General features: G+C 37.8%; 1 protein-coding gene across 2 annotated transcripts in view; it reads right to left on the bottom strand.

Annotated features, from left to right (window-relative positions):
* LOC126469910 (OTU domain-containing protein 5) overlaps positions 1 to 21370 on the bottom strand; it is a 96142-nt gene that overhangs the window by 37970 nt on the left and 36802 nt on the right. The window contains exons 2-3 of one of the 2 annotated variants that reach the window (XM_050097272.1): positions 8253 to 8395; positions 5354 to 5546 (exon numbers count right to left, since the gene is read on the bottom strand). In XM_050097272.1, the coding sequence (XP_049953229.1) occupies positions 5354 to 5546; positions 8253 to 8395 (336 nt within the window). The remainder of the gene's footprint in view (positions 1 to 5353; positions 5547 to 8252; positions 8396 to 21370) is intronic. The other variant, XM_050097274.1, reaches the window with a different exon arrangement.

Here is a 21370-nt window from a genome sequence, read left to right as displayed (position 1 = left end):
ATTATGTTATACCATTGAGTAAATGATTTATTAATTTATCTCAGAGCAGTTTAAACAGATAACAAATATGTGAACAAGTTAACTGTTTAGGTGCGTAGAAATGACAAGAGGAACTTCAATTGTATTTTCGTATGAAAATATAGGGTGTGTCATGCCATTGGAGTCAAAAATCATACAGACAGTAAAGCATCATAAACTGATTGAGATACGAGGAACCAATAGTCGGAAATGAGTATTTCAGATGACGTGATGTCTTGAATGAGCTATGCATGTGGGGCTACACGTTTGTATAGAGCTTAGGTTTATGCATTGACGTTGGTGGCACAACCTTGAAAAGCAACACACAGTTTTCTGTAATGAAATGACTGAAAAAAATTGTAACAAAAAAATAATTAATGCACAGTAATGAAATTTCAGGAATATATTTGTCTAGGTGACATATTTAAGTGCTTAACACTGCAAGATCACACGTTAATCTATGTGCAAGATAAGCCATTACAATGTGAAATGCTGGTACACCAATAACCAGCACAGCTGCTAAAATGTTGAATGCCAGCATACAAACATGCATGCATTGTGTTGTACAGGAGTCAGATGTCAGTCTGTGGGATTGAATTCCACGTCTACTGCACTTGGTCAGTCAATACATGCACTGTTATTGCTGGTTGTGGGTGATGCTGGAGTTGATGTCCAATGTGTCCCACATGTGCTACATTGGAGACAGATCTTGTGATCAAGTAGACCAAGGGAACATGTCAACACACTGTAGAGCATGTTGGGTTACATCAGTGGTATGTGGGTGACCATTATCCTGTTGGAAAACAACCTTTCGAATTCCGTTGATGAATGATGACAAGAGGTCAAATCACCAGACTGATGCACACACTTGCAGTCAAAGTGCATGGGATAACTACAGGAGTGCTCCTGCTGTCATAGAAGATCACACTCCAAATCAAAGCTGTAGGTGTAGGTGTAGGTAAAGTGTGTCTAGCAAGCAGACAGGTTGTTTTCACACCCTCAACTGGCCTCCTCCTAACCAACGCAAGGCCATTACTGGCACAGAGCAGAATCACCTTTCATCATAAAATGCAAAACACTTTCATTCTACCCTCCAATGAACTCTCGCTTGACACCACTGAAGTCACAAATGGCTGTGGTTTGGGGTCAGTGGAATGCATGCTGCAAGGCATCTGGCTGGGAGCTGTCCTTGAAGTAACTGATTTTTAACAGTTCGTTGTATCACTGTGGTGCCAACTGCTGCTGAAATTGCTTTTGCAGATGCAACAGGATGCACCAGAGCCATACTCTGAACACGATGGTGTTCCCTCTTGGTAGTCCCATGTGGCCATTTGAAGTCTGCTCTTTCTACGACTGTATGGTCTCATACCCACTGCTGCCAGCAATTGTGTACAGTGGCTACAATCCTGCCAAATTATTCTGCAATATCACAGAAGGAACATCCAGCTTCTTGTAGCCCTATTACTTGACCTTGTTCAAACTCGGCGAGGTGATGATAATGACGTCTTTGTCCGTTAAAGATATTCTTGACTAACATCAGCTCACCACATCTGATTTCAAAGGTAACTGATGCTCACAACTATTACAGTGTATATTTAAAGCAAATCTGAGTTGCATCCTTACAGTGACAGTACTAAGGCTACTCTTATGCGACTGGTGTGAAATTTAAATAGACATCATGTAGAAACATGCGTAACAACATTTGTTTGTCACGCAACTCCTCCTTGGTGTTGCAATTTTTTTCCCCATCAGTGTATGTCCATAGAGGAGCACTGCTCATTAGGGGGAACTTCGCCTATGTGGTTAACAGATGGTACAGCAGGTGGTAGCACCCAGAATGCCAAACAAATGTACAGATTTAAGTTTTGTGATGGACGTGATACTAAGTGAAAGAAATTCATCACCATGATTAGAAATAGGCAAAAAATTAGGATGTTATAGCCAAAGAGATCTGGCTAAGGTTTTTTCAAACAGGAGAATTTGAGATCACATGGGAGAAATCTGATCAATAAGTACATGTCAACTTGCCCTTGAAACACCCACATTAAAAAATATAGTGTGGAGCAATAATTACAAACTCAGCACTAACAATGTGTGCAAGCATTGGGAGTCAGAAGAGCTTAGTTCTGTCAATGCATGCGTTATAATATATGCATTAAGACTGATGGTAACCACTCTTTATGAGCTTAAGTTATACGAGGTGTAAGTTGCTTACGTAAAAAAATGTAAATATTCACTTCCGTCCACATGCTCATGATCTGAACACACTTCTGATACAGGTTTAATTTTGACCCTTGAGGTATGGAACATCCTGTGTATTACAGATATTATATATTTGGTAGACCCGTAAGTTCACAGTGTTTTTCCATTAGTTTAATAAATACCACAGATACAAGTAACACACACTTCAGTCATCAATAACATACTCTCTTTCACTATTTACAACAGTCTCCCAATGCTGGTGTAACTTTTCGATACTACGACTGTAGAAACTGCATGGTTTTGAGGTAGTGAACTCTTTGAGCCATATTCAAAACCCATTTTCATCTGGAATGTGAGTTCCTTGAAGGTTCCAGAATGAAATTTTTTCTCTGTAGTGGAGTGTACACTGATATGAAACTTCCTGGCAGATTAAAACTGCATGCCAGATGGAGACTCAGACTCGGGACTTTGCCTATCGCGGGCAAGTGGTCTACCGACTGAGCACCTGAAGCAGGGCTCGTGACCCGTCTTCACAGGTTTACTTCCACCAGTACCTCTATCTGTAAAGCACCTGCCAACGAAAGGCAAAGATCTTGAGTTCGAGTCTCAGTCCAGCACACACTTTTAATCTCCCAGGAAGTTTCTTTGATGGTTGTTCAATAGCGTGGAAAAGGTGAAACTCTGAGGGCACAAGTTCAGTTGAATAAGGTGGTTACGGAGTGACTTCCCAACCCAACTCCTGTATAGCATTTTTAGTCGGTCTAGCAGAATGCGGGCAGGCCTTATTGTGGAACAGCATCATTTCATGCAGTCTTCTTGTTCACTGTTCTTGAATTGTATCTGAAAGATGTTTCAATTGTTGACAATGAATGTCAGCAGTGATGATTACACTTCAGGGAAGCAATTTGTAGTACACCACCCTGTCGCTGTTCCACCAGATGTGTAACATTATCTTTTGTGGATGTGTGAAGTCCCTGTACAGGGAGTTGCTCCTTTGCTTGGGCTCAACCATACTTTCATTTTACTTATGTTACCATAAAGATATGATACAGGATAGGAATGGTCAGTGTTGTTCATGAGCCAACTGATGACGAGAAAGCAGAGATGCGCATATGGCCGCCCACTGATTTCTGTGATTTTGGCTTACAGGCCGTGGTACCCATACACCCCAATCTTTGAATCTTCCCCATTGCAAGCAAACATCGTATAATAGTGGAATGATCACAGTTCATCACATTTGCCAGTTCTCCAGTACACTGATGGAGATCATTGTGGATTAATGCATTTAAAAAATCTTCTTCGAACCCTGAAGGACTTCCTGAACACAAGAGTCACTATGCCAAAAAGAATCTTCTCAAAACGAGAAAACCATTTTTCTTGCCATGCTCCATCCAATGGCATTATCTGTACACACGGTGGAAATGTTTCTGGCTGCCTGCACTGCTATCACCCCTCAATGGAATTCAAACAGAAGAATACGTCATAAATGTCCCGCTTTCTCCACTTAGCACGGAATTTTCTAGTGTCCACAGCTCCTCTCACAATCCCCACATGACAAAATGACAATATGTACCCTCAAATTGTGGCAGTGAACTACAAATAAAAAATGGCAATTGATAAATAAACCCAGAGCAACCAGAACAGCAATGTGCAAATGATCATTTGTGCCAGGTTAAAATTGTGATTGGAAAAAAGCTACATTCCTTCTACGTATATAAGTAACCGACATGCCTTGTACAATTATTTTTATTTCTTTCTGAAAATTACAGTAGATGATTTTATACATTAAAATCTTTAAACTCTTGCCAGTTCTACTCCAAAGTTTTGTAAAGTAAAATTAAAAAATGGTATAGTTCATTACATCGCTGTAGAACCTAGCAAATCTTCAGGATAACAGCATCAAATAGTGTTTCAAACTTTCTTCATTTTCTATTCTACTGTTCTTTCATTTATACACAACCTTTTGTTTTTTTTTTTTTAAAATCATCAAATAACTTATAATATTCCTCACAGCAATTAATAAGTGCTAACAACTTGTCATCTATTCCATATTCAGATAGTGTGTGTACCATAAAAGTAATAAAAATATACTTACAACAGTGCAAGGGCTTTGTATACAATAATAAGAAAGAAGGAAATATCAAGTTAATTGGTATATATTGCCAACAACTGCTGAACCTACACTCAAATTTTGAGGTGTTTACATCATAGACACTATAAATTTTTTATATTTAATGATTATAGTGTCAGTTTTGTTTTAGTTCCTGAAGACGGGTAATGTACATGCAATTGGTAAAAGTGAAATCCCTATTTCTGTGTAAAAAGAAGAAAGAGAATTGATTAAAGCTGTGTGTTGGATCACGAGAAGCTTGGACCCTGTACTTTCACAAACAGAATATTACCAATTATGCTATCTGAGTAATGACTCAAAAGTTTCAACTTTGATATCATAGAGAGGAAACAGTGGCTAGTAGTGAGGGTGTCTACAAGGCTTATTTACACTTACCCATTTCAAATGGAAGTAAGGCTATGGTTGTGACAATACATACAATAAGATAGTTCGACTCAAGCACACTGATTTAATGACAGAAATAAGGTTTCATTGGCATGTTTCGAGATAAACATAATTCCTATCACTAAATGTATGCTCGGGGCAAATTATATTAGTTCACAAACCATATGATGCATTCAGAAACTGCAAATGATAGTTCACTGTCTGTGGAAGAAAGGCAGCCAAGTTTGAAGTCCTGCCTCCAACACAATTTTAACTCTTGACAAATTTAGTTACACTCACGATAAGCTTTGATAATTCAGAGAGAAATGTAACCCTGGAGCTGAAGCAAGTGAGTTAAGGAATTAGCCTGATATTAATTTAAATAGCTAACATTCTAAAGTGTGTTTATAGTACTAATGGCTGAGCCCACATACTTCTGATTAGATCCACTACGGAATTCTGGAGATATCAAAACCACATAACTTTTACAATCTTTATCAGTGTGGCTATTTCTAGTTACTGAGAGTTATTCTTAGGGTCTTCATAATAGAAATTTCACTGGCAACCCCAAGATTAGGCCATACAAAACTTTATACACGATAGTGAATATTATAGCTCAGTATATGCCCAAGGTCTTACCTCCAACCAGTCAGTCTCACTCAGGGCTTGGTCATCACACGGTCCATACTCATCACCGCTGTTGTAACCATTAGCATGGTCATCAGCAGACTGAGATGGACCTGCTTTTGGTGAAGTGACAACAACTCCACTACAACCAGCAAAACTTGGTGGGGAGGCTGCATTTCTTTCGCGTAGCTTACTTCGACTGCTTCTGAAAATATCAAACCAAGTACATCTCATATCTCCAAACTTAGCAAAACTTGTTTGCTGAACAGGAAAATTTCCACTATGGAAAATGAAAAATTTTGATAATGTTATGTACCCAGGTACCTCAAAGCAAGAACTAATATTGCAGTGTAGATGTCACTCTCAGCAAGTACCAGTCTATGATTTACTGTAAGATGTGCTAACACTATTAACACAGAAAATGCATACACAAAATGCACGGTGCTGTGCTGAACATTACTTATTGTCAATTAAGTTTACACTTGACAATGCAAAACACTGACCCCAGCCGAAAATTCTAAAACGCCTGAAATTCTGAACAGATTTTGTTAAATTGTTGAATTTACTGTCTTTGTACTTGTTGGTGATTCATCATTCCTATAATAGAATATTCGCAGTCATGTTTTGTATGAACATTATGTGTTCACTTACAACTACCTGCAGATGATCTGTTGCTTTAGCAAGAAAATGCACCATCTTGCTGCTTACAAACTGTAGACATGAGTGTGCTGATATACAGCTGCCCCCCCCCCCCCCCCCATACTACTGCACATATTTTAGATGCAATATAGGGAGATTATGTGCCTTGAGTGCAGGTCAGCAAATTGTGGGAAGTAGTTGAGCAGTCAGGGATAGGGATGCAACATATTCAGTATCTCATGCACTACACACAACTAGATGGATGTATGCAATACAACTGCCCAAAGAATACATTTTATTTGTTCTTAATTATAACTTCACACACATTCTGTTATAAGATACTAAATGACATCAAAATCACAAGGAATTAGTTGTGTTCTTCACATAATTATCTAGCTTATACATAAAAAATTTCAAAACCCAAAATATTAATATTGGCAAAGAAGAAGCTGAGTAGCACTGTGGTGTAGTGGTTATGATACTAAACTGTCGCATGGAGGGTTGTGAGTTCAAAACTCACCTAGACTGTACAATTTTAATTTCTATATTTGGTTCGAGTACATTCTCGAAGTATCCACAAGTGCCAAGAATCATTGTACTGGAATGCTCTGTAGCTGTATATATACTGTATGTGTACTGGCCAGAGGCAGTTTGCTCCTTACTCTTTTATGTGCACGTGCTGAATAAACCTTCGTTAAGTGAAGTTAGTGTTTGTCAATCATCTAATTCCACCTTCTTCTACGTGACAATATATTTCTTCATTGGTATACTATTCGTAAGTGTCTTAAAGGAACACACATTTTCTTCTTGTTGCTACTACTGAAGACTGAAGAAGTGATGCTAAGCATGAGAAAGTTTCTTAAAAATACTTGCTTCATTACAAATGAAGATTAATCATTGAACTTGAGTGTAGCTTTATTTGGATGGCTATACAAAACAATACTTGGATTATTCTATAAATTTAAACTTAAATGCTTCAGAATTGACTTACAGTCCCAAAATACTATATAACCACAAACTTTTTGAATTAAGGGAAACTGAACTTTAATCAGAATTGAATACTAATATTCATGTTAAAGTCTATAGTGAAAAATTAAAGAAATGCAAAGTTCACTTTGCTGTTGAAACATCTGATGAGTTTCAAGATTATTACTGAATGCTGACACTAACCTCATCTAACAAAGCCATTCTACTTGCTAGTAAATAAACATTATAAACGGGTTCAAGTTTGTGTGTGTTTAATGGAAGCAGTGGAATAAGGTTTGAATACAATCATGTGATTTGATGCATTTTTCAATCTAGCATTGGGCCATTTTATGGTTTTTACAATGTTGTAAATGGAAAATTTTAAGATAATCTGAAGATGCCCTATGAAGCCAAAATGTGTTGTCAATCAAATAATAAATTTCAACCAAGACCATTTTTACTTCAAATATCCTACATATTGTTGCTGTACCAGACAACCTAATGGAGTGGAAGATATTTTAAGGAAATATTTCACTATGAAAGCATTTTTAAAGCTAAATCAATGAAAATTTGTATTTGACTTCAAAGTTAAAAATACAGACATATGTGTCAGGGGATGAAAGTTTCTATCAAAATGTCACCACAAGAAATCAAAAGGCAAGATTAACAAACACCACTGACTCTAGTTACCAGCATCACTTTTTGGTCACACACACATTTGCAAAAGACCATTGCTGCAATGGCCTTAGTGTGAAAAGTTTAGAAGGTGTTGCAATTTGCGAACTAAATCAAAGAAAGCTATTTAACAGTCACCATGACAAATTGGTTCCGTCAGAATCACATACAAAAAGAAATGGCTCATTAATACATTAAATTTTCAATAAACCTAATATATAGTCATAAAATTATCTTTGTTGTAATTACTCCACAAACTAATCATTACTGATGACAAAATAGATACCATGTTCGAATGTAATTCCATATACAGGAATATCCATTTGAGATGACTAGGTGCACTGTTTCTAGATTGTTGATTTGTGCACGTACAATGTGTATTTAAATTAAAATTTTTATAATAATTCCAAATCTTGTAGGAAGAATTCCTTTATTAAATTTTAATAGCCTATTTGAAGCTTAGGTTGCATAGACTAGATATACTATTTGCACTGTGTGTAGATTAACAGATGAGCAATGGGTGTAACATACAAAATTTGATTTAAAAAAATCTATGGAGGCCACACAGTCTATGCGAGCGAAGCAGCAGATGCTAAGCTAGTATATATAGTTGTGGTTCTGATATCAGTACCTGTGAGGACTGGAACGGTGTCGACGTTTTGTTGCTCCATGGCTTGGGCCACTATCATGTTCATAGTCATCATAATGTGGACTTCGTTTCTCTTCCCTTGACCAGCACGATGGTGAGTTTAGTCTTTCATGACTCTCACTGGCCTACAGGAATAAATTTTGAGTTGTTAAAAAAATTGATCCATAAGATGACATAAATATGGTGCTGAAGCATTGTAATCAAGTTTCAGAACAGCTTAAGAGAAAGTGGTAGTCTATCAGTTGAGAGTCTCATCAAATGAATCATGAAAAATACAAATACAATTTGCACAAAGGAGAGATACAAGTCCTTACCAACAATCTGAATGTACTGTGATGTAATTCTATTTATAATTCTTGATATGAATGATTCCTATAATGTCATAGAGCTCAAGGGTATTAAAACAAGAGCACTAATCTTGCATTGTTAATGGTGGCAGAAACCACTTCACTTGTCCTCCTGTCCAATTCTTCTGAACAGTTTATTCAACTTCTCAACTTCTGACAGACCAAAGTTTAAAAGCAAATTCTGAGACTTATTGTCAAATCATTGGTCTCATAATGACATCAAAACAAACAACGAATTCATGTCATGCCATGATATGCCATGCACGACAATGTACGTAAATAATTTAGTTTGTTTTCAGTTTGAGGAGGCGTTACTGAAGATCATTTTTAACAATCCACACTAATTTAGTGATTCACATTTGGTATGAAAAACAATTTGAAAGGTCAAACATGACTCTGGTGATGGCTATGACTAAGACTGACTACAGGTGAAATTCACTGAGGGGTTAGGATTTTGTAAGGACGCACAAGCCTGAAGGAGAACCTGCTAGTATTTACGCTGACTTTTTATAACTTTTTCTGCATGTGATAATGTGACTAAATTTTTATGATTTTTTGTTAGTGGTGAGTTATATCACATTTGTAATTTGATCAGTGTCTTGTTCATGCCATACATTGCCATAAGAGAACTAGGTAACTCCCATTTTTAACACAGCTTAGGAGTCAACTGCAACAAACTGCACTACTTCCCAAAATTAACAACTGTCACTTATAATCAGCCAGTTGTGTAATCCCCAAATGTTCCACAGACAATGTCACTTAAGAACAGATGAAAATACAAAAACCAACAGTATAACTTTGGAAGCTTAATACTTTCAGTTAGCACGAAGACATATAACATCACAACAGACAATTATTGCAAAACAGTGCATCATTTTGTGGCAGGCCAAAAACATAGAATAATCTGCCATTATTTAGAATGCAACAATAGGCACTTAGCAATAACTACTCCATTGATTTACAGCTTACAAAAACCCTTATCTTAAGGCACGTATCCAGCTAAGTAATGTGGAGATATTTATGAAGGACAAGAGGAATTCATCATTTTGTCTGTGTTTCACAGTGGCAAAATTGTATTTATTGTGGACTCCACTATTCACAGTGTATTCCCAACTTTGGTGTAATATGCCTCACATTTTGATGTAGACACCATTATGTAATCAGTACAACTTTGTTCACTCAATGGTCAATGATTATTATAAACACAGTCGGGGGCAATATTCACTTTTAGGTTATTTCAAAACAAGCTACACTTTCTTTGCATGAATGTATCACATCTTGTAGCATACTGTTCTCAAGCATAAAATTAACTGGTTAGCTTTGATTCGCATATTTCAATGGCGAATGTCTTGTCATTATTGCACTTATCATATAGTGTGTTTTACACAATGTCACTTTCTTGCAATTCTTAATGACAAGTAGCATGGAGCCATCACTTTCAGTTGGAACTCCATGGTCTTTTCCATTCAATCCCACCAACACTTTAAAGATAAAATTTTTCTGGAACTTTCTAGCAGATTAAAACTGTGTTCCAGACCGAGACTCGAGCTCGGGACCTTTGCCTTTCGTAAACATGAACTCTACCAATTGAGCTACCCAAACACAACTCATGACCTGTGCTCACAGCTTTACTCCTGCCAGTACCTTGTCTCTTATCTTTTAAACCTCACAGAAGTCGTCCTGCAAACCTAACATTCCTGGGAGGAAGCGGTGAGGATGGGTCATGAGTTCTGCTCAAGCAGCTCTGTTGGTAGAGCACTTGACCACAAAAGGTAAAGGCGACGTGTTCGAGTCTCGGTCCAGCAAACAGTTTTAATCTGCCAGGGAATTTCATAGCAGCACACACTCCACTGCAGAGTGGAAATTTCATTCTGATTTTTTTCCCTATTGGTTGCTTGTGCAATGATTATTTTACAAATTCAACTTAATCACTAGAATAATTACATTAATTCAAAATATAACCTTTTGTTAGGAACAGACTACCGAGTCATCCTCTATTCCCTTTGTATGAGTAAGTCAAATGCTCAAATAGTATCATAATTTATTCATTATTGCTGCTTGTGCTTTAAGTAGGTTCTAAGTGTTCAAACATTTTATTCATATTATAATAGGAGATCTCTGTTTATCTCAACCCTGTCAAGTCCAGCAGTTTAACAGTGAAGTGCATTGCCAGAAACCGAAAGGTCGTGGGATCGAATTTCGGTTGTATCACTGATTTTTCAGTCTGTCTTTAATCTAGTACTCACCTCTCAACAGTAGGGAAATCTCTCAGAAACAAATCAAGATTCTGATTTCCTGCTCAGATAACTGAGATAGGTCACAGAGAGAAACATCGCCGAAGTGGCATTTGATTGAAATACTTGCACCGGGCCACTGAACCACACAAAAATCATCATATGTATCTCGATTCTTCATTTTTCGTGAACTATAATATTAAAAAATTCTCCATGTGTGAATTGGCATTATTAACTGTTGTAACCCATGATAATTGACAGAACCTTAGAACTGACAGATCGTAGGACTATCTACATTATTTTCGATAATGCCAATGCTTTCTAGACACAGGCATCCATAGTTGATGTACATACCCTTATTGCTGCTGTTACTACAATTTTATACTACTACAGAAAATCTTTCCAAACAGAACACACCGAAAGCTTCATTTCATATCAGGTTAATTACTTCTTATGAAATAACTCCTGGGTACTTTGAAAAGATACATTTAGAAACATTATAAAGTCAACATTTTCATTCCACACAGAAAATTGTTTGATAACTTTTCACTTATTGTTTTCTCAATAGAGTGAGCAAGTGAATGAGCGATTCAGTTACGCCCTTCACTTCATTTTCCCTTATATATGTATCGTAGCCAACATTTCTTTTCATACTTCATTTCTCCATTTCCGTTCACGCAATTACATACCAGTGGAAAATATTTCTATCGGAGCAAAAAAAAAAAAAAAAGTGGCAAATATGCCCCCATTTATTAAGAGATCGTCTGAAAAGCGGAGTATCATTTGCCTCATTCTGCCTTCCTCGGCACCTTTAAAAATTTGCCCATAAATTTTTGAATACAAACATATTAATGTTATTTTTAACATGCAACTCACCTCCCACTCCCACAAGATCCTATTCAGCTGCAACTCATTCACATTCACTAGTCCGACACTGTACGTTGCTCACCCATCCATTCGCACTTGCCTATTCTCACTCGTCCACTCAGCCAAATTCATTGTCAATCTCTCTTTGTGACTCTGTCACTGTACGGGCTCGTAGCCACAGTCTCCTTTGTTCTGTCCTCCTAATACTGTCTCCTCTCACTGTCACGTTTCCCTCTTGCTCTCTCCACCACCACCACCACCACCACCACCACCACCACCTTAGTCATTCCTTCCCACTGCTGCTGTCTCCTCTCTCTCTCTCTCTCTCTCTCTCTCTCTCTCTCTCTCTCTCTCCCTCCTTCACTGCCATTGACTGTCTCTCATTATCACTGCCTCTCACCTATGTCCACCTCCTCTTTATTCCTCTCCCACTGGCACTATCTTCTTCCCTCTTTTCCTAGCACTGTTCTGTCACTGTAAACTATGTTCCACTGCTACTGTGTCCCTCCTTCTCTCAAAATACCACTGTTTCCATCACTCTTCCTATACCACAACAAGTGTCTACTACCTTCCACTATTTATTACTTATCTGTCTCTTTCCCACTGCCACTGTACCCTCCTCCTTCAGTATAAGAAGTGTGAATATGTTTGCAAGCCAAAATTATTGGGACAGTTTTCAAAGGTGCTGAGAAAGACAGAATGAGGCAGCTGGGACCCACTTTTTTCAGTCAGACTTTTAACAAACAGGCATATTCACATTTTTGCAGTCTGATAGGAGCATTTTTCTGCCGGTTGCCTTTCCCTGCTACAGCAGGGCACGTCACTCATACGAAAAGAAAGTTTAAGGGTCACTACAATATTTATAGTTTACTTATGCGACGTTGAATATCACAAAACTGTACAATTTTACACCTCAGACCGGATTTTATGTGCACAAAAATTTTGCGTGGGCTTCAGTACGACAACATATGGTTCCCTGAATCCTTCCGATGATAGAAGAGACACTTTATAGCGTATCTCTCTGTGCTACATCACTTTATAAATGTTTGTGCTTCACCCTGAATTTTACGTGTAAAAGTAAGGTAAGTTTGAACCACTGTATTTCAGAAACGGATAAAGATTCAAGAAAATTTTCACAGTTCTGCAAGATTGGGATCTTAGGGATACCTCATACAAATTTCAGCCATTTCTCATGAGCTAAATGGTGCCTCCATAAACCCCTAATGTGCACTGATAAACCACATCTAATGCAAAAGTAACCAGCTGATTTGCCCCATTTGCCTAAGCTGGAGGAAGACCCTGTACTGTAGGTTATTTACTGTAAGATGATCCTTCTGTTAGGTATGCAGATGGTCCCTACAGAAACAAGGTGTGGTGCAACGCAACATATTAGGTAGTCCATGCTGTTGCGTGTGTGTATAGACAAGCAGGGAACTGTGATAGTTAAGTTACAAATTAGTAATAGAAAAGATTTTAATCCAATTCCCTAGTTGTCACAGGTGTTTTTTTCTTTTCCTGGCACTGGATGCGACTTTCTCCTGAACGCGTTAATTTAGTTTGATACAAAAGTCATAATTCAGACACATTCAAACAACTACCTGGACAATATATGTGACTGTGTCATACTAAGCCTCAACTGCTTATTATTTAGCTAAACAAATGCAAAACAGAAATGAACAATTAAAACAGAATACAGTATTTAAGGATGTTACTATGAAAATAAACAAAATAAACAAGTAATTTTTGCAGACTGAATCTTTCATTCTATAGCAGAGTACACACTACTGTGAAACTTGCTAACAGATAAGAACTGTGAGCCAGACAAGGCTCAAATGTGGAACCTAACTCTTTCACATGTAATGCAGGAGACAACCTGTGTAGTTTGAAAAGGAGAGGCATAGTGATAGAATTGACATTGTGAAAGTAGATCCTGGGTTGTAATTGGATATCTCAGCATGTACAAGAATTTCCTGCAAAAAACAATATTTCAGGTTCAAGTCCCAGCCTGGCACACAGTTTTCATTTGTCAAAATGTTTCTTGTCATTATATGACGAGTTTCGTCTAGACATAATTAATCCTGTTATGTCACTGATAAAACATCAGAACTCCTATTAGAGAAAGTAAATGAAACCCTCAAGGGTGTTTACACTAATAGTTCTATATGTAATCATGGGACGAGAGCCAGTTTGGAGTTACATTTATCCAGAAAAAAATAAAGAAAAATTCAAAACCGCATTTTATAGCAGGGGATAAAACTGTATAATAAAGTGCCATAGGAAGTGAAAAACCTCACTGAAGCACATTTGTTTAAAAAAGTCAGCTAAAATGATCGTAATACTGCATATTACACAAAGTTTACTCAAGAGGACTCAGAGTGCTGGATAGTAATTTCAGTAAATTCTTGATAAAACCCTTTGTGCTGCATTTTCTTTTTCACTATTAAATTAACTATTTAATTGTTGCCACCCAATGCTTGAAATAGTACCACGAGGAAACTAAAACCATACTTCTGATTAAAATTCAGTGCCATTCCATTCTTAATGCTTAGATTCTCCACAAGTGAAGACGCGCAACATATTCTGACAACAATTGCACTGACAGCTGGCCATTATGTTGTTAGACAGAAACAAATGTGTGATTTGCAAGTATGTGGGCACTCACTGTGAACTTGCATTCATAAAGTTAAGGCATTTCATCGATGACTGCTCGTGTATAAACCATTAACATTTTATTTTTCATAAAAGAAATATATATTTTACCCAATATTGGATAGAGATATAGGAGATTTATTTTCCATATGTGAGCATGTAACATCAGTAAGACAATGATGTGGACGAATGGCGACACAAATAGTTTGAAATACCCAGAAGAATAAAAAAATTATCACATGTAAAATCTTGAAAATTGTTTGCACTTTATCATACTAACAATATCAAGCACCACTTACAATGATTAAGTGCTGCTGAAAGTTTCAAGATCTGCACAACTGAAAATTTCATTGCATTATAAATTAAGCCACGTACACTGAAATCATTTGATGGGGTATCTTAACTCATTAACACGCGAAAAACTTTAATGTTACGTACGCTTTAACTTACGTGTACTTTACAAGACACATCTCGATTTGACACTTTGAACTTCAGTTATCATCATGCTTTATTTATAAAACAAGTATCGAGCATGTCTCATCTTCACTGGCACTTAAGAATTTTTCCCGATCTGGGGCTTAATATACGCAAACTGCAGAGCGCCCGCGACAAAAAAATTTTCACTTCGGCGCACAAGCAGTTCGCAATAGAAATGAATGCAGAAGATACCAGTGAATGTGGGGTCATTTTCGATACTGATTTGGAAAATAAAGTGTAATCGTTAACAAAGCTAGTCGAACACTAGGTAAGACGGAAGATATGGTAGGAATTGAACTGTGTCCTTTATTTACCGTCCCTACTGATGCTTGGAAGATTTAGTGGAACATCTGGGAACCGAAGTCAGGATAAGCGAACAGAACTCCAGAGTTCTTTTAGTTGCTATATCGCTTAGGGTCCTGGCACCTATCTCGTCTTAATATTCCGTAGGAATACGTCGAAGCATAACAAATGCAGCTAGTGTCGAGGTGAATACACATCGCGTCTGACCTTAAGACAGAGTAATCAAGGCGCTTGAAAAAGAACGCCATCTTTTCGAAAGGTTTCACACAGGAAAGAATTGTGCGACATCACGTGACGACTAGATGCGCGGCAAGGTCGCACACAGCACGACGCAACAGGGCACACATGTCACAACATTTACACGCGATACGTGTTACGGGAGACGGAAACTGAATTTCGATGTAGTGGGCCTGAACAGGTATTGCTAGCGCGATCAAATCTCTGTTTTCCGAGTGTTAGTAGTTGTACACAGATATTGTTTGTAGATCAGCTGTTTCAGACTTCTTCAGAATCATGAAACGAAGTTTGTCACTACCTTCGTAATAGTTTTTAATAAAGATGTAGTTGAACCCCCCATACAAATGTCCGTGAACTTACTATATTTGTGAGAGAGGGAGGAGGGGAGATCGTTCAAAAACGATTTTTAAAAATGTTATCCATGCCAATTAAAGCGCGCGAAACTGTTACGGTAATACACCAATCCAAATAACGCACATTGGAGAAAAATGCACAAAGTGATCCATGGTGGCACATCAATGCACTCCAACATTTTGAGATTTTAAATGCCTAGAAAACTTACGAATGATTAAAGAAACATACCTATTCCTGTGCTCAGAGTTAGCGAATGTTTTATCGCCAGCCACTGCCTGTGGACGAGAATCTTCTCGCAAAAAGATATAGCGCGTACAGCAGTTTACAAATTAGCCACCAACGCAGGAAAAGTGTGGTTGCCATACAACTCACTTTTGATAATTCAGCAAATATTTCATGATTTATATGCAAATCTGAAGTTAATCATGACGAAAGTGGTTTCTTCATTTAAATAAAGGAAACAACTTACTCGTCAGTCCAACACATCTGCTTTCCCTTCACTCCACATGGATCACTTCGTCTACGACTCTACGTGAACCATCATTTTAAAAAGTAATTAACAGCCTAACAACCTAATCACGATTCAAATACGGAAGAGTGAATACATGGAGCATCAATCTACTGGAAGCGAAACCCGCATTTCTAGACACTGTTTAACCCCGTACTACATGTACACGCCCTTCACTATATTTGCCTGCATTTGTTTCTAAGGAGTTCTAACCAAATGGTAAAGAGAGCGGTTGGAGCCGCAGCCGCGAACCGAGACCATCAAATGTAGGTCACAATTCGACAGCAAAAAATGTTCCATCGTCGCAAAAAAGGCGGTGGTCTGTTAACCTTTGACATGACACATCCGAATTTGAGAATATCGACGTAGAATTTGTGTGTTGCCTTAGTCATAATGAGCACGAATTCGCCGTGCAAGTCCCGTGGGCCAGACTTGTGCACTAGCCTTCCGCCTCTTTGACGTCTTACGTAAAACCTTCTTCGGGGGAAAAAAAATCAGTAATTCAGTATTACAAATAATTTTATTCATTTCGTGTGGAAGAGCAACAAACTTTTACATTTTTATTTTGGGTTAATATTCATTTCACTTCAACATTATATGTTATAAAGAACCCGAATTGGCATTTCATAATAACGCTTATTCGAGGCATGCAGCCACGGGATGGTAGGTCCGCTGCTGTTCAGTACCGAGGAAATTGGATAATTTTTTATTTCGTCCATCTCAGTTGCACTGATATAAAAATTCAGCTGTAGTGGTTACCGGTTTCGGGCTGACATGCCCATTTTCAAACCACACACCTTGCTATTAACCGTAATTATTAACACAATATGGTGGCAAAAGGCACGAACAGCTTCTGTACAACGAAGTATACAATGGACAAGTCATGTTTCTTCCTACAGTCACTCAATGAAGACAATATCTGTACACATATGTTGGGATTTGTCGAGGAAATAACATAAATACATGATTTTGCTGCACCAAGGGCTGGAAATGAATAGACTACATGGGCAGTTCTTCCATATCAAATAAATTAACAACAACATTTAAATACTATAGGGCATTTTTTTGCCAAAAGGTGCATTTTATATGAAAAATTGTGTATGTCAGCATAAACGCATGTCTTATTAAAGCAGCTCACTAAGAGCAGATGCGCGTATAGTACATAATACGGATGACATCTCGGGGCCAAACAAAACGTCCATTACAGAATGAGCATAAAATTGTGAGTGCAGTTCCCAGAAAGACAAGCCTTATGAACAGACTCTTCCTATGAATTTAACCAACGTGAAACGACAACATCGTTAGCTAAGTGAACTGACAAATCAGAATTATAACACGGTATTTTTCAAGAAAACCACGTTTACAAGAAGGTCGGAGAATAAACTCTAGGTGAGGTTTCGAATCAGCACTTGACTGAAATGTAAGGTAAATGCTAGAATCGTGAACCACTCCTTCAGACACCATAAACAAGAAAAATTTGCAACCCCAAATTTCATAAAACTGAGTGTGACCCAACAGAATAACAGTACTAGAAAATTTTTAAAAATGCTTTTACGGTCGCTACCATAAGCCAACGCGCTGAGTGTCAACTCATTTTGCGTGGACCTGAGCTAAGGAAACAACTACGATTGGCTGGCGGTTGGTCCCAACAACTCAATCCACTAGAAAGTCAGTAACGAAGTTATTTTAATCGAGGCTTGACAGTATGATGCTGTGTCGTTTGAGTAACTGTGCTGACACGATTAGGTGACTAAATTTATTCCATTTTACGTCCTTTTTCCCACGGGGCTGTTCGTTTAAAATGAAGCGATTTCTGCAGCATTGTGTGAAAATATAGCGTTGTAATCGCCGTTGTTATACAGGGGAAGAGTGTTATTTATCACTGTCCACCGGGTTTTCCTTTATGCTACTGTGTTTCCACAGCTTTCCGGTAGGATTAACGAATGAAAGTGTCACTATTCCGCAGAAAACTTTCGTGCGATATAGAAGTAGTGACGATGATCACGATTCTCCACAGACGCACTTCAGGCTAGTTTCACATAATATTTTACAGTCATAATTACGCGGGCAGTGCAAAAAGGCCATAATATTTTCATTACTGATTAGTATGTTACATTTGAGACGAATAGGAGTTCCTTCAGAGTTACTCTTCCCACCCAAAAATTCAATCATTATCGGTGATCAATATTTACTAAACTGCTAATATGATACTTCCGACGCGTGCGGGGCTAAGACGGGGAGCAGTGACACGATATGCACTGTGTCCCTTCGATGAAGGAAGAAAGTGACCGTGAGAAAAATCGTGCGTAAGGATGTCATCGATCCGAAAGTTCATTGACCACCAACGTTCTGTTCTCAAATGTGAGTTGTTTTTGTATTTATTTGGCCTCGAGCTGCCCATACCTTCCTTGGGCCTAACTCACCCACACAGCCGTAGAGGGACTCTCGCATTGTGAAGGCCGTTAACGAAAACTGGACAAAATGGAACAAGAGGGAACAGAGCCGTGGGTGTACAGTTTATAGCCTGACAACCACATCATACGTTCCTTAATCCTTTAATTGACAACGATTTCTAACATATGGTATAAGCACTAAGAGACCTAGTACACTTTATGTAGCAGTGTTGTATCCAGTTATCCATTGGCTACGCACAGTTGGCAACACCAATCAGTTGTGTGCCACTACATGACAACTGTGAGCTGCCGTGCGTAGTTTGATTATCGATGCGAAAACGCTTTCAAGCAAGCGTTATCAATTCATTTTTATGAAACTCATACAGGTAAATTAATACTTACTTACAAAACAATGAAGCGTGTACTGGAAAGACTATTTCTTAAAGCAACATCCGATATTTTTTACACAAATTAGTGTAAATGCTCTATTTCGTTCAGGACGCCCCGTTTATTCGAAACAACGCTACAATAATTATTTTTTGAAAACTTTAAAACAGTGTCAAATAAGGGGTAAATTATTAAACTTGCCTCAGCTGACGTGCAGACAACGCACTACACAGCAAATGCATAAAGACACATCGTATTTCCCCTTATGGCAGCTCTCTCTAAATATGGATAATGAGAAAGAACCCTATTACAGTATCTGTGGCGAACTGTTTGAGCTCGTCATAACTTTTAAATGTTTATAGGTAATACTACAAAGCGATAATGAAACAGTATGAACACGTAAAATTTTTTTGTCATAACTTTTAAATGTTTATAGGTAATACTACAAAGCGATAATGAAACAGTATGAACACGTAAAATTTTTTTGTAGAGAAGTCTAGTGCAAAATTTAATTTATTGGAAGGACTGTGGGAAAGTGCATTGCATACGTAACAGGACCAGTATATTTTAAGTTAGTTTCGACAATTCTAGAGTCCTTACACAGCCGACAGCAAATACCAAACGAATGAAGATTCTCGTTAACAGAATCGTAAGCTGAGATGTACATTATGTGAAATACTTGTATTTGAAATGCAAATACAAAATGCAAAATACCTATTTTCATTTTTTCGAAAAGCATTTTCTATTTTATTTGAAATCCTTAAAATACTGATATTTTGTATTCATAAAATACAAAATGCTTCTCTCGTTTTTTTTATTTCATACTTCGTTTTCATTCATTTAAGGAGCCATTTGTTTATAAACAGACGTAGGCCCACGACGGCTACAATGGCGCAAAAAGCGCCAAAGGTGTCCCTGTCAAGTGAATATGACCATGACCCTGGCTTGAGTACATACTATATGTTCACCATTATTGTTTGTTCAACGTAAAACGTACCGAAATCATCTGATAATTGGAATTGAATGGAGGAGGGAGCGAGGTCACACACATTACATTTAATAGTTTCAAGAGATACCACGTATAAAGCCAGATCTCAAAGTAATTCACACAAAAAATTTTATGATGCAGCCATGTCAAAATAACAAGCACTTCGCAATCTGTGTTCAAGGTCTCATAGAGCTTACGAAACCTATTTGGAAAATCCCCTACGCACACATGTCCAACACGATGCAATTTATACTATAATTCTTGTCAAGATCTACTCGCTGTCAAGGACACGCCAAAAGAAACATAAGTAAACTCGTGTCAGCAGCTTTTAAAAGAATTGAAATACCTTTTCTCCATGAATACATAAGCTGTTCAAAACCTAATGCTGACAGCATAAGTTTAGGAGGGAAAAGGGTACCTACTATGCATGTCTTCTGCCAGAAATACTAAGAACGTAAGGACTGCTAAGCAGTTTGCAAATGGACAAACCTACATAACGTGGTGTGCTGATCGAACTTGAATCTTATTATATGTTTATTGAGGACTTACTCTTCTGTAGCCTGCGATAGTGGCAACACTACAATAGCTCTGCAAACATTACAATATTTAAAATATAATGATATTGGTCTAGATTCCTTGAAGAGAATCCAACTGTATAAAAAATTTCCTTAAATATAATACTTGTTTAGCAAGCTGAAATAGAAAAAATAACCAACTATTTGTATTTTGAATTTAAATACTTTTAACAAACTCTCTTTTACATCTCTGATCATAACAAATCTGTTGCATACATCGCGAATATGGGAATAAGGTAAGATAACTGGTGTACGTATTCACGTTATTTTCCGCTCGCACCCATACGCTGATGTAATCACGACAAAGTCAGCGTGCAGTGTACAATGGTTATTACTTTTTATCTGATTTAAAACATTCCTAAAGCTTGCTTAACTACAATAAGTATTGTTCCTGTCACCATTTTTGTCAGTGCTTTCAATAATAAACAGACAACAAGCGACTGTCAACAGTATCTGACCAAGGAAGGAAGGTAAGGATTTAAAGTCCCGTCGACATCGAGGTCATTAGAGATGGAACACAATCTCGGTATGTTTTCAAGGATAGGAAAAGAAATCGGCGGTGGCCTTTGCAAGGAATAATCCCGGAATTTGCCTGAAGCGATTTAGGGAAATCACGGAAAACCTAAATCTGGATGGGCGGACGCGGATTTGAACCGTCGTCCTCCCGAATGCGAGCCCACCTCGCTCGGTCTGTGTCCGACCACAGTATATATCACCCACGAAATGTTCCACGCCACTGCAGATTTTAATACAGTCCTGTTAAATTATATGTTCGACTGTG

The sequence above is a fragment of the Schistocerca serialis genome, chromosome 3 (assembly GCF_023864345.2).
Source record: "Schistocerca serialis cubense isolate TAMUIC-IGC-003099 chromosome 3, iqSchSeri2.2, whole genome shotgun sequence".
Taxonomy (NCBI): Eukaryota; Metazoa; Arthropoda; class Insecta; order Orthoptera; family Acrididae; genus Schistocerca; species Schistocerca serialis.
Note: the sequence above shows the minus strand (reverse complement) of the source record. Positions and strands in the feature narration are given on the sequence as shown.